At 41.2% G+C, this 12,086-nt stretch overlaps 1 protein-coding gene across 3 annotated transcripts in view; it reads right to left on the reverse strand.

Moving 5' to 3' along the window:
* LOC138975761 (WD repeat and SOCS box-containing protein 1-like) overlaps window positions 1-11,622 on the reverse strand; it is a 30,930-nt gene extending 19,308 nt beyond the window's left edge. For 2 of the 3 annotated variants that reach the window (XR_011458741.1, XM_070348512.1), the window contains exons 1-5: window positions 11,320-11,622; window positions 5,960-6,158; window positions 4,808-5,013; window positions 3,851-4,089; window positions 1,617-1,795 (exon numbers count right to left, since the gene is read on the reverse strand). Coding sequence is in view for 2 of the 3 variants with exons in the window: in XM_070348512.1 (XP_070204613.1) it covers window positions 1,617-1,795; window positions 3,851-4,089; window positions 4,808-5,013; window positions 5,960-6,158; window positions 11,320-11,362 (866 nt within the window). In the remaining variant the exon portion in view is untranslated. The remainder of the gene's footprint in view (window positions 1-1,616; window positions 1,796-3,850; window positions 4,090-4,807; window positions 5,014-5,959; window positions 6,159-11,319) is intronic. The other variant, XM_070348511.1, reaches the window with a different exon arrangement.
* Window positions 11,623-12,086: the final 464 nt, after the last annotated feature.

Here is a 12,086-nt window from a genome sequence, read left to right on the forward strand (position 1 = left end):
CAGTTCTGAATATTATATGAGGCATCAGATGGACAGGAAGAAATTGCTATTCACAACACAATGCATACCTGAAGAATTCAAGACATACCTGTGACCTTGAAAAAGGTCAAAGGTCACCAAAGCAGACGTCAAAGTGTAGAGGTCACTGGGAGTCACGTTCACATAAAATTTGAGCCCGGTCACTTTTATAGTTTCCGAGAAAAGCCCAACGTTAAGTTGTGTGTTGCCGAACAGAAAAGGCTAGTTATCTCCCTTGTTTTTCTGATAACGTTCGTAAAAGGCTACAGATGTAAATACTTTGATGTAAAGAATAATCCTACAAAGTTTCAATCACATCCGATGAACTTTGTCAAAGATATAAAATGTCTAATTTTTCCTTTGACGCTGACCTGTGACCTTGAAAAAGGTCAAAGGTCAACGAAACCATCGTTAAAGTGTAGAGGTCATTGGAGGTCACGACTAAACAAAATATGAGCCCGATCGCTTTGATAGTTTCCGAGAAAAGTCCAACGTTAAGGTGGTGTCTACGGACGGACGGCCGGCCGGACAGACTAACACTGACCGATTACATAGAGTCACTTTTTCTCAAGTGACTCAAAAAACCGTGCATTGGTCCCAAATGGCATGTCGCTTTGGTAACAGTTCGTGTGTAAGTCATTTTATACGGTAAAAAAACAATGGCAACAGGTGGAACCTCGCGGCAAGATCACAGGAGTTGTCTCGCGTTATCACCCCAGAAGCGCTCATTATGATCAGGTCGAGTTAATGGGTGCAACAAAGCCAATGTTTAGCATGCACTCAAAAATGCAAGTAGTTGGAAAGGCTTGTTTTCTACATTATGAATTGGCTGAGGAGATGGTGAAACATCTATGACCAAACTGCTCTGCTCTGTGTTATTTCTAATTATGAATCAGTTATTTTTCAACCAAAATTTCCTCTTGTGTCATTGATTGTTTGTCTTTGTTCACTGGAACCCGCCTTTTAAGACCCCCCAATTTAAGACTTCCTGCCTTTTAAATTAAGTCCCTGCTTTCTTAGACTTTCTGTTCTTTCTTTCTTTATTTGGTGTTTAACGTCGTTTTCAACCGTTCAAGGTTATATCGCGACGGGGAAAGGGGGGGGGGGGGGGGATGGGATAGAGCCACTTGCTAATTGTTTCTTGTTCACAAAAGCACTAATCAAAAAATTGCTCCAGGGGCTTGCAACGTAGTACAATATATGACCTCACTGGGAGAATGCAAGTTTCCAGTACAAAGGACTTAACATTTCTTACATACTGCTTGACTAAAATCTTTACAAACATTGACTATATTCTATACAAGAAACACTTAAAAAGGGTAAAAGGAGAAACAGAATCCGTTAGTCGCCTCTTACGACATGCTGGGGAGCATCGGGTAAATTCTTCCCCCTAACCCGCGGGGGGTAGACTTTCTGTTCATAAACTCTGTAAATTAACCTCTTTTTTAAGACTTCCTCCTTTTTAAGACCTGATTTTCTCTGTTTTGAGCTCTTAAATTAAAAGACAGATTCCACTGTAGTTCTATAACAATCAACCCCCCCCCCCACCCCAAAAAACTTCTTGTTTTCAACATTAGACAGCATACTACATGGCTCACCCCAGTTCTGCAATTTGTGTCCGATTGTCCACATCCCAGATAATGATGCGAGAATCATAGGACGCTGTGGCGAGCAGAGCCCCGTCCGGTGAAAAGTCACAGTTCACAACATCGTGGTGATGACCTTCCAGGCGAAGGCGAGATTTGACTTTCCGATCTTCAAGCACGAACAGCAAAGCCTGAAAACCCAAGTACAAAACGACACAAAGGTTCATTCTTTCACAGCTCAGAAACAGAAGTCAGAACGACATGAAGATTACATCTTTCATAATGCAAGATTAGAATGACACAAAGGATAATCTTGCAGAACACAGGAACAGAACATAACTTTTTCAGGAGCAAGTCAAATAGTTTTAAGGCATGCAAATGAAATCTAAGAGAGCAGTGTGGTTGCAAATGTTTTTCAAAAACATGAACTCTTTAAAGGCACAGTCAGCTTCCTGTAAACCATTAGTTTTTGGTCACAGACACTGTCAGGCTTTTACACAAAGTACAAACACCCTTTCGTTTAAACACTCACCGCTTGAGAACATCCTAGGTGCCCTCCGTAAAGAGCGAGCATTTTTCAAAGAATATATTTTTGCGTCACAATCAGACGCCTCGTTTTGGCGTTAGACCTAACTTTTAAAATCTAAATAATAAATGAACAGCTTGTAACACAAACATTCTTAAATCATAAAAGATTTCTTTTTTCATCAAGACAAGATCAGTACAACTCGAAGTTTTGAAAGTTTTAAAAAAGGGAGCCCGGAAGCTTGTCACTCAAGGTCGTCGTTCCCCAAGCAGACGAATTTTCTGCATATCGCTTGCTTCCTTTGAAGCCAACCGCCGCCGATAAGTTCGTGTGACTCGCAGTCATTTGTTGCATTTTAGATTTAGAGGTACACAATTACGTGCTATTGCAGAACAGCGAGTCGCATTGAAATCACAAACAGAAACTGATGACGAAATTGTGAGAGAAACAAGAAGGGCAAAGCCCATACGACTCACATGCTTTACACATTTTTCCTACCAAAATACATGTGACCTTGACCCAAGGTCAAGGTCATCCAAGGTCATGCAACACAAAGCTGTTAATTCAAGACATAGGAAGTACAATGGTGCTTATTGGCTCTTTCTACCATGAGATATGGTCACTTTTAGTGGTTCACTAGCTTATTTTGGTCACATTTCATAAGGGTCAAAGTGACCTTGACCTTGATCATATGTGACCAAATGTGTCTCATGATGAAAGCATAACATGTGCCCCACATAATTTTTAAGTTTGAAACAGTTATCTTCCATAGTTCAGGGTCAAGGTCACTTCAAAATATGTATACAATCCAACTTTGAAGAGCTCCTGTGACCTTGACCTTGAAGCAAGGTAAACCAAACTGGTATCAAAAGATGGGGCTTACTTTGCCCTATATATCATATATAGGTGAGGTATTGAATCTCAAAAACTTCAGAGAAAATGTGAAAAATGTGAAAAATAGCTGTTTTTTAGGCAACATTTATGGCCCCTGCGACCTTGACCTTGAAGCAAGGTCAAGATGCTATGTATGTTTTTTGGGGCCTTGTCATCATACACCATCTTGCCAAATTTGGTACTGATAGACTGAATAGTGTCCAAGAAATATCCAACGTTAAAGTTTTCTGGACGGACGGACGGACGTCCGGACGGACGGACGGACGGACGACTCGGGTGAGTACATAGACTCACTTTTGCTTCGCATGTGAGTCAAAAAATGAACGTGCGTGACACGGGTTCACGATGGCTCAGGGGTAAAATAAACCACAAAATCTGGTGTGTGGTTTACGCAAGCTAAATATAGCCATTAATTAAAACGAACAGTGTCACTTAATGCTGTTAGATGCTATTGCAAGTGTGTTCCATAAGTTCAGAACTGCTTTTTTTCGTGAGAAGATTTAAATCGTTCTGTAAACCATTTGAGGCAGACTGTGCCTTTTAATTCTCATTTTCCTGCTAACAGTTTTTGAGGCACTGCATACCAATTCCACAAGTCAACAACCAAAAGTTGGCACATCAATTTTTCTTTAACAATTTTGATTGATTTTCATAAAAAGTTAGATTTTGGTGAATGAGGTCTGGGAACAATCACATGAACAAACAGTATCTTTTGTTTGTCCATGAATGAGACACACCAAAACTGTTACAAGGCTGACTGTGCAACACACACATACACACACAGAGAAACACGCACACGCAGAAACACACACACACACAAACTCACCATTTTAATACTTCCAACCACAGCAACATAATTTCTATTGGGAGACCACCGACAGCAGAAGGCGTGATTGGTATTGGTTTTAATGGTGAGGTAGAGATTGCAATCCCCTTGTTCGTCAAATTCCCAGAGTTTCACAGAGCCGTCTCGCGAAGCAGACGCCAGCCCTAAGGTGCCGTCATGGGTGAAGTGAAGATCATGGACAATGTCTTTGTGGTCCATGATTTCCAGCAGGAGAGCACCTGAGAAGATAAAGGAAATGGTGAGATAGTTGCTCATGTTGATCATTTAAATGTGCACCTTCACCACTCATCATTCATTCTGCACTTCTTTTTTTTAGGGGGAGGGTGACAATAAAGAATTTCCACAACTTGATGAAGTCTGGCTTTATATGCCATTCTTTTTGAACAGTATCAGAATTACTTTTTACTTGTGAAACAACTGTTTCCCCTCCTATGAAAAGCAATACTCGCCAGTCCTGGTTCACACCAAAAATTCTAAACTAGTATTGCCCATCTGTTTTGTCCACCGAAAAGCCATGAAACACTTTCCAAACAAGCTTCTAAATAATGCATGCAATCATTGACACTGTTGAGAAAAATAAAAACAGTGCACAAATTAGGGTAGTCGGCTAAACCCAAAAATATTTTTCAAATCAGACACATTTGTTGTCTTTTTGGCAGTTCTGCCATTCTTTTTTAATTTCTTTTTTAATTTTGGAACAATTGACTCCAAGGAGTGCCTTATACTTCTGGATTGTAAATACATATCTATCGGTCGAAATATCCTGGCTGCAAAATTATTCATCTGTCAGAAGACCTCCTACATGTCCAAATCATCAGAAGGTTGTCCAGGAAGGGGTCAGAACAATGCCTCAGATTAAAAAAGCATGTGTTAGTAACTGAAGATGGAGGCCTGAGAACAACACTGCACCCCTGTCACATCAGTCTTACTACTGACCTGTCTCACAGTTCCACAGTTTGATGCGTCCTGACGGATGTCCGGAAGCCAATACCAGAGATGTTATGTCGCATCGCTGTCGCTTCCAACGCTGCTTGTGAATTCTGTTTGAGCTGTGGCCAAAGACCATGCTGTGTACGATTTCACCGCAGTCTATGATGTGGTACTGTCGACCTCCTAAGCCCTGTGTGTCATTGGGGTCATGTCTGCAAGTTACAGAAAAACAAAGATCTTACATTTTCTTGGAGCCCTCAGGTGCAAGTCATTATGTGATGTAAATCCAAGAACAAAGAGACTGCCAACGTTCCAAAATTAGTCAGAAAAATTCTACACGTAAAAAACTTACCTTTTTTATTTCATTATGTGGTGTGTTATGCTTAGAATTTAAAGTGTTACGCTTAGAATTTAAATTAACCATAAACAATGCAAAAATAGTTTCTTGGATAAGCAATGTTCCTTCAGAACATGCTTTACTTAGCGAGCAGATAATCTGAAAGGGGTAAACCACACCTTAACAAATGGACATAGAACTTTCCAGTGGCTTGTGAACATGAAAAGAAACAGACATCGTTGTGCAATTCTGTGTAAATTCAAACCAGCAGCATTTGTTTTTTTACTGCAGTTCAGCTAAATTGATCACATCTAAAAATCGAGACAGCACTGTGTTTATAACACATTATTTCGCAGGGCCTATACTTGATGTTGTTCAACATCGTTGTGTCATTGACACCATAAAATGTGCAACTACAGATTGTTTTAAAATCTAGAGTCACGTGAACACTAACTTGATATGTCATTGTCAATCAGGTGCAATAGTGCCAATCCACTGGTTCTGAAAATGACGGTCTGACTAAAACTATACCACAAAATGGTGATATGAATCTAATGGACTCAAAACTTCGCCTGAAAAATAAACAAAGCCACCTGCACCATATATACGGGACTAGACACTCATTAGTCTTCCTTGGATCAATTTTGTTCTCTTTTTTTCTGCCAGACTGCTAGCCAGGGCGCTAATCAAATTACATATTTCCAGCTGTCAACTAATACTACCAGCTAAACTACAGCAGAATTCAACTGATCTTGTATCACATCAGTAGAAAATAAAATCCATTAAATAAAATCCATAATTTGCATGTATTAACCCCTCACTTTTTTGGCTGCTTAGCGTCCCAGGGAATGAGGTGAATCATGCGATGGCCGGCGGACCAGGCTAGAAAGGAATGGTCTGGCGCCCATGCACAGCACCAGCTCTCACATCCACCTTTGTGCAAACCTCGGCGTCCAGACACTCCCGTGTAGCCACGACACACCGCCACATGATCCAAGTGTAACACCTCCTTGGCACGCTCTGGAAAAGATGATGATAGTGAATAACAAGTCGCGTAAGGCGAAATTACTACATTTAGTCAAGCTGTGGAACTCACAGAATGAAACTGAACGCACTGCATTTTTTCACAATGACCGTAGTCCGCCGCTTGTGCATATTTGAGTGAAACTGACGAGCCTGTTTAGCGCGGTAGTGGTTTTGCTGTGCTGCATAGCACGCTTTTCTGTACCTCTCTTCGTTTTAACTTTGTGAGCATGTTTTTAATCCAAACATATCATATCTATATGTTTTTGGAATCAGGAACCGACGCGACAAGGAATAAGATGAAATTGTTTTTAAATCGATTTCGGAAATTTAATTTTGATCATAATTTTTATATTTTTATTTTTCAGAGCTTGTTTTTAATCCAAATATAACATATTTATATGTTTTTGGAATCAGGAAATGATGTAGAATAAGATAAACGTAAATTTGGATCGTTTTATATAAAAAAAAAAATTATTACAATTTTCAGATTTTAAATGACCAAAGTCATTAATTAATTTTTAAGCCACCAAGCTGAAATGCAATACCGAAGTCCGGCCTTCGTCGAAGATTGCTTTACAAAAATTTCAATCAATTTGATTGAAAAATGAGGGTGTGACAGTGCCGCCTCAACTTTTACAAAAAGCCGGATATGACGTCATCAAAAGTATTTATCGAAAAAAAGAAAAAAGTATCTGGGGATATCATTCCCAGGAACTCTCATGTCAAATTTCATAAAGATCGGTCCAGTAGTTTGGTCTGAATTGCTCTACACACACACACGTACAGACACACACACACACACACACACACACACACACATACACCATGACCCTCGTCTCGATTCCCCCTCTATGTTAAAACATTTAGTCAAAACTTGACTAAATGTAACAAGTCGCATAGGCGAAAATACAACATTTACTGATTTAGTCAAGTAGCTGTCGAACTCACAGAATGAAACTGAACGCAATGCAACGCAGCAAGACCGTATACTTGTAGCATCGTCAGTCCACCGTTCACGGCATAGGCAGTGAAATTGACAAGAAGAGCGGAGTAGTAGTTGCGCTGGGAAGGATAGCACGCTTTTCTGTACCTCTCTTCGTTTTAACTTTCTGAGCATGTTTTTAATCCAAACATATCATATCTATATGTTTTTGGAATCAGGAACCGACAAGGAATAAGATGAAAGTGTTTTTAAATTGATTTGGAAAATTTAATTTTGATAATAATTTTTATATATTTAATTTTCAGAGCTTGTTTTTAATCCGAATATAACATATTTATATGTTTTTGGAATCAGAAAATGATGGAGAATAAGATAAACGTAAATTTGGATCGTTTTATAAAAAACATATTTTTTTTACAATGTTCAGATTTTTAATGACCAAAGCCATTAATTAATTTTTAAGCCACCACGCTGAAATGCAATACCGAAGTCCGGGCTTCGTCGAACATTACCCGACCAAAATTTCAACCAATTTGGTTGAAAAATGAGGGCGTGACACTGACAGTGCCGCCTCAACTTTCACGAAAAGCCGGATATGACGTCATCAAAGACATTTATCAAAAAAATGAAAAAACGTTCGGGGATTTCATACCCAGGAACTCTCATGTCAAATTTCATAAAGATCGGTCCAGTAGTTTAGTCTGAATCGCTCTACACACACACACACACAGACAGACACACACACACACGCACATACACCACGACCCTCGTCTCGATTCCCCCCTCTACGTTAAAACATTTAGTCAAAACTTGACTAAATGTAAAAATGATAGACTGTAATGTCTTAGAGCTTCTTCTTCTTCTTCTGCGTTCGTGGGCTGAAACTCCCACGTACACTCATGTGTTTACACGAGTGGAATTTTACGTGTATGACCGTTTTTACCCCGCCATTTAGGCAGCCATACGCCGCTTTCGGAGGAAGCATGCTGGGTATTTTCGTGTTTCTATAACCCACCGAACTCTGACATGGATTACAGGATCTTTTCCGTGCGCACTTGGTCTTGTGCTTGCTTGTACACACGAAGGGGGATAAGCCACTAGCAGGTCTGCACATAAGTTGACCTGGGAGATCGGAAAAATCTCCACACTTATCCCACCAGGCGGCCGCGGCAGGGATTCGAACCCTCGACCTTCCGATTAAGAGGCCGACGTCTTACCACCCCGCCACAGCGCCCGTCCATGTCTTAGAGCAAAAGTAAAGCAAATTAAAGGGATGTTGTTAGGCGTCCGACATTGTTCATGGTCCGATTAACTGACGGCAGACGCCAATGTCCAATTCATATGGTCAGGTGTCGGTCAGATGTCCCATCATACTTGGTAGAGGGAGGACAGCTAGAGTACGGTTAAATTTCATTTGCATCGGTCAAAGCGCTTACATTGCATTCAATTTAGATCACAGATCTGGGCTTGCCAGAATTTAGCAACTATGCAGTGATGTACATTTCAGTCGGTCTCCGGTCTCTGACCGATCCAATTTCCCCAGGACCTATAGCTTTAACCCCAGCAGGACACAAGTCCGATTAACCTACAGAAGAAGTGGTCAAGGGTCCGATCGTTTTTGACAATGAAGCGGACATGCGGACTGTTCAATTTTCAAGAGGAAAGCTTGTTTCGGTTTTGCCAAGCGAAAGTAAACACTGCGTGAGGAAAGCTGGTTTCGGTTTTGCCAAGCGAAAGTACGCATTGCGTGTGACCAGTTTGTTGAGTGAACGAGGCACCATATGGGATCTGATTCTTTGAATTGATTTATCCTCAAGTTGGATCAAGAAGAAAAAAAGAAAACCGAACCCATATGGTGCCTCGAGTGCATTCATTGGCTCAGCAATAAACCAATGGGAACCACCCGTGCATGTTCGCACATGCGCAAGGCATTACTTTTCGTCATAATATCCAGAAAAAACGTTGTGCTCGAAGAAACCGATTGTGTGTCAAAACCCAGGACATGATCCTGAAAGCAAAACTTGAGGGGCCCGCAGAACGGTCAGATGCCTACCTGAAAAACATTGTCGACAGATGGGCAGTGAAAAAAAACCGACAACTGTTCAAATAACTTTGAAATGTGATTCAATCCTTTGAGTATCTAGTCATGACAGTCAAGGAAGGTGGAAGAATTTACACTGAAAAATCTTTTTAAATGCGGTTTTACGAGTCGTGTTCTTGTCCTATTGAAATTGCAATCTCAGGACACTGTGTCCTATTGATTTTCAGTCTTCAGGACAATTGTCCTAAAGGTTGCCAGAAAAATGTACATCACTGACTATGTAATCAAGAGAACAACACAAGGTATGACCGTATCGCTTTTCACATTCTGCAATATGTGTAAACCACACACAACCACCCCAAACACAGCAACACTGATAGACATAGCGAGAACTGTTGCAAATGATGTTTATGACCACAATGTCAGCCACGTAAAATGTCCTCGCCCCACGGTTAAAGAAATGGGGGACTGGTGTGTGGTCACATAATTACAACCCCTGGCCTGAACTGTATAGCTCTTGGGGCGATGAGAGACAGTTTTTTTGTTAGACATTATCACTTTAATCATAAAAAGAAATCTGATAGGAAGGAAAGGTATAAACAATAAAAATTAAAATCAAAGGACAGCAAAAAAATACAACAACAAACAAAGATAAAAGAAAGAAAGAAAGAAAAGAAAACTTGTATCAAACATATTCAAGAAAGAAAATCTAGGCTCAGAAGAATGATTTTGCATAATTTAATTGCGAGTTCAAATTAAAAACAAATCCCACAGCGGACTGCATCGACCTAATCTGACTTTAAAAAAAAAAAATTGTTAGACCTAAGGCCAAAAAAACCACCACATGGCCCATTCCTTAACGTGGTGTGGTGGTTTGCGTGTCTCGGTGACCCTAAGAGCTATGCCAGCGGGAGTGTAAACTCCTGGCAGGGCTTCCCAAGCTGGACAGGCCGAAGGGTAGAGGCCAGACTAATATGGACCAACCTTGTGCTCACAGGGCAGGTCCTTGGGCCATGAGCTAAGGGTGAGGTAACCCTGACAGAAACCTCGAGTGCTGAAGACGTATGTGTTGGGCCGCACGGCGCACTCCAACAAACCACAACACTACGCATCAACTGCCATTATGACACTTGGAAACAGAATTGACAGTAATGGTGCTCGCCCTGTGAGGATCCACCAGGCAGGTGCAGCGCCGGGCTCCGCGCCTCAAAGGAGTCCACCCTCAGCTACTGGAGGTCCCTTCATCTCGTCTTGTGGAGCCAGGGGACGAGAAAGACACGGCCCACATCCTACGAGACTGCAGGAACCACCAGGTGCTGAGAGAGGAAATCTGGCCAATGCCGGAGTCCCTGCACAACAAGCTGTACGGGCCAGTGGCTGCGCTGCAGAGGACCACTAATTATATCTCAAGATCTGGACTCCAAGTGTGATCGGCGATCGAAAAGAAGAAGAAGAAGGCCAACAAAAAAAAATTGTCTGTTTCTGATCACCCGACCGACCCTAAATTTCGGCGCCGACCCTAAACTTTTTTTTTCCAAACTCAAAAACTTTTTTTTTTTTTTGGTGGTAAAGGACAGGGTGAGAAAATGAACAACAAAAACGTGTGAAAACGAAAGTCCGCTGACGATTTGTAAATGTGTTGAGTGTCTTGTCTCTATGTATAGTGAATCCAGTCTCTTTGCGCGATTTTTAAAGTTAGTTTTATTGGTCTACATTTGGGGTAAAAAAAAAAAATATATAACAAAATCCCTACCTACCGACCCTATTTTTTTTAGCCATGTTACCAGAAACAGACAATTTTTTTTTGTTGGCCTAAACAAAACACATGCTTGGGACACGTGCCAGCTCCATCAACCAGCAAAGCAAAGTACACGGACTTCGCGGATGTTTTTAATTTGATATATGTATGTAAGATCGAATCTAGGTCAGATCTTCCACTGCCTGTCATTTTTAATACGAATAAACCAGGTATTACTACTGCTTAACCAGTTCACATGATAAAAGAACACTGTTGACACAATAAAATTACTTAGCGACTGTACACTTTGCCAACACATTCATGACCAAATGGAAATGGAAGGAAAGGTGACAGAACATGGTAACATTATCTTCATTACGACAAGAAAGTTCACCGCAGACATATTTTTTTAGTGTGTATTCATCATACTTACTGATCTGGCTTGGGTTGGCGAATTGAAACGATGAGTTTGACATTTACTCTGCTTTGTAGGTCAATGAAAAAAATCGTCTCGACAAAAGTTCCCCCTGCTGACAAGTTATCGTCTGCTGCTACCTCCGTGCGGACGTTATTCGCCGATGCCGAGTGATCTGTGTTTTGTTAATCACCGGATATCAGCATGAATAGCTGGATGTTGAAATTCCACTTATAATTACACAGACGAACGTTGAAACACGTCCGTTTAGTCTATATTACATGCATTCGACTCGCCGCGAATTTTTTACAAGGTACGCAAATGCGCATGCGCCTTGCATCATTCAGTACACCACGACTTGATTGGCTCGATTTTCGGACAAGGTCACATGCTGTCTAGTCAGTTTTATGTCTCACGACACAAAACATAACACGGAAGGATAGCTCATTCTCAGGCTGGTAGGGCCTACTACCTACTATACTTGAATAATTGGGATCAGCTCGTTACTCCCCCGTATCGCTACTCCCCCGGCTCGATACTCCCCCGGCTCGTTACTCCCCCGTATCGCTACTCCCCCGTACACAGAAAATGACTGGATAGGCCCTGTGATAGTAAGTTGGCATGAAATGATATTGTTCTCCCCCCCCCCCCCCCCCCCTGTCCAGCCGTTTTATTTGTTTCTTTGTTTGTTTATGCAGACAATTTCTCCGGGAAAACAATATTTCATGCTAACTTACTATCACAGGGTTATCCAGTCATTGTCTGTGTACGGGGGAGTAACGAGC

Source organism: Littorina saxatilis, linkage group LG9, assembly GCF_037325665.1.
Source record: "Littorina saxatilis isolate snail1 linkage group LG9, US_GU_Lsax_2.0, whole genome shotgun sequence".
NCBI lineage: Eukaryota > Metazoa > Mollusca > Gastropoda > Littorinimorpha > Littorinidae > Littorina > Littorina saxatilis.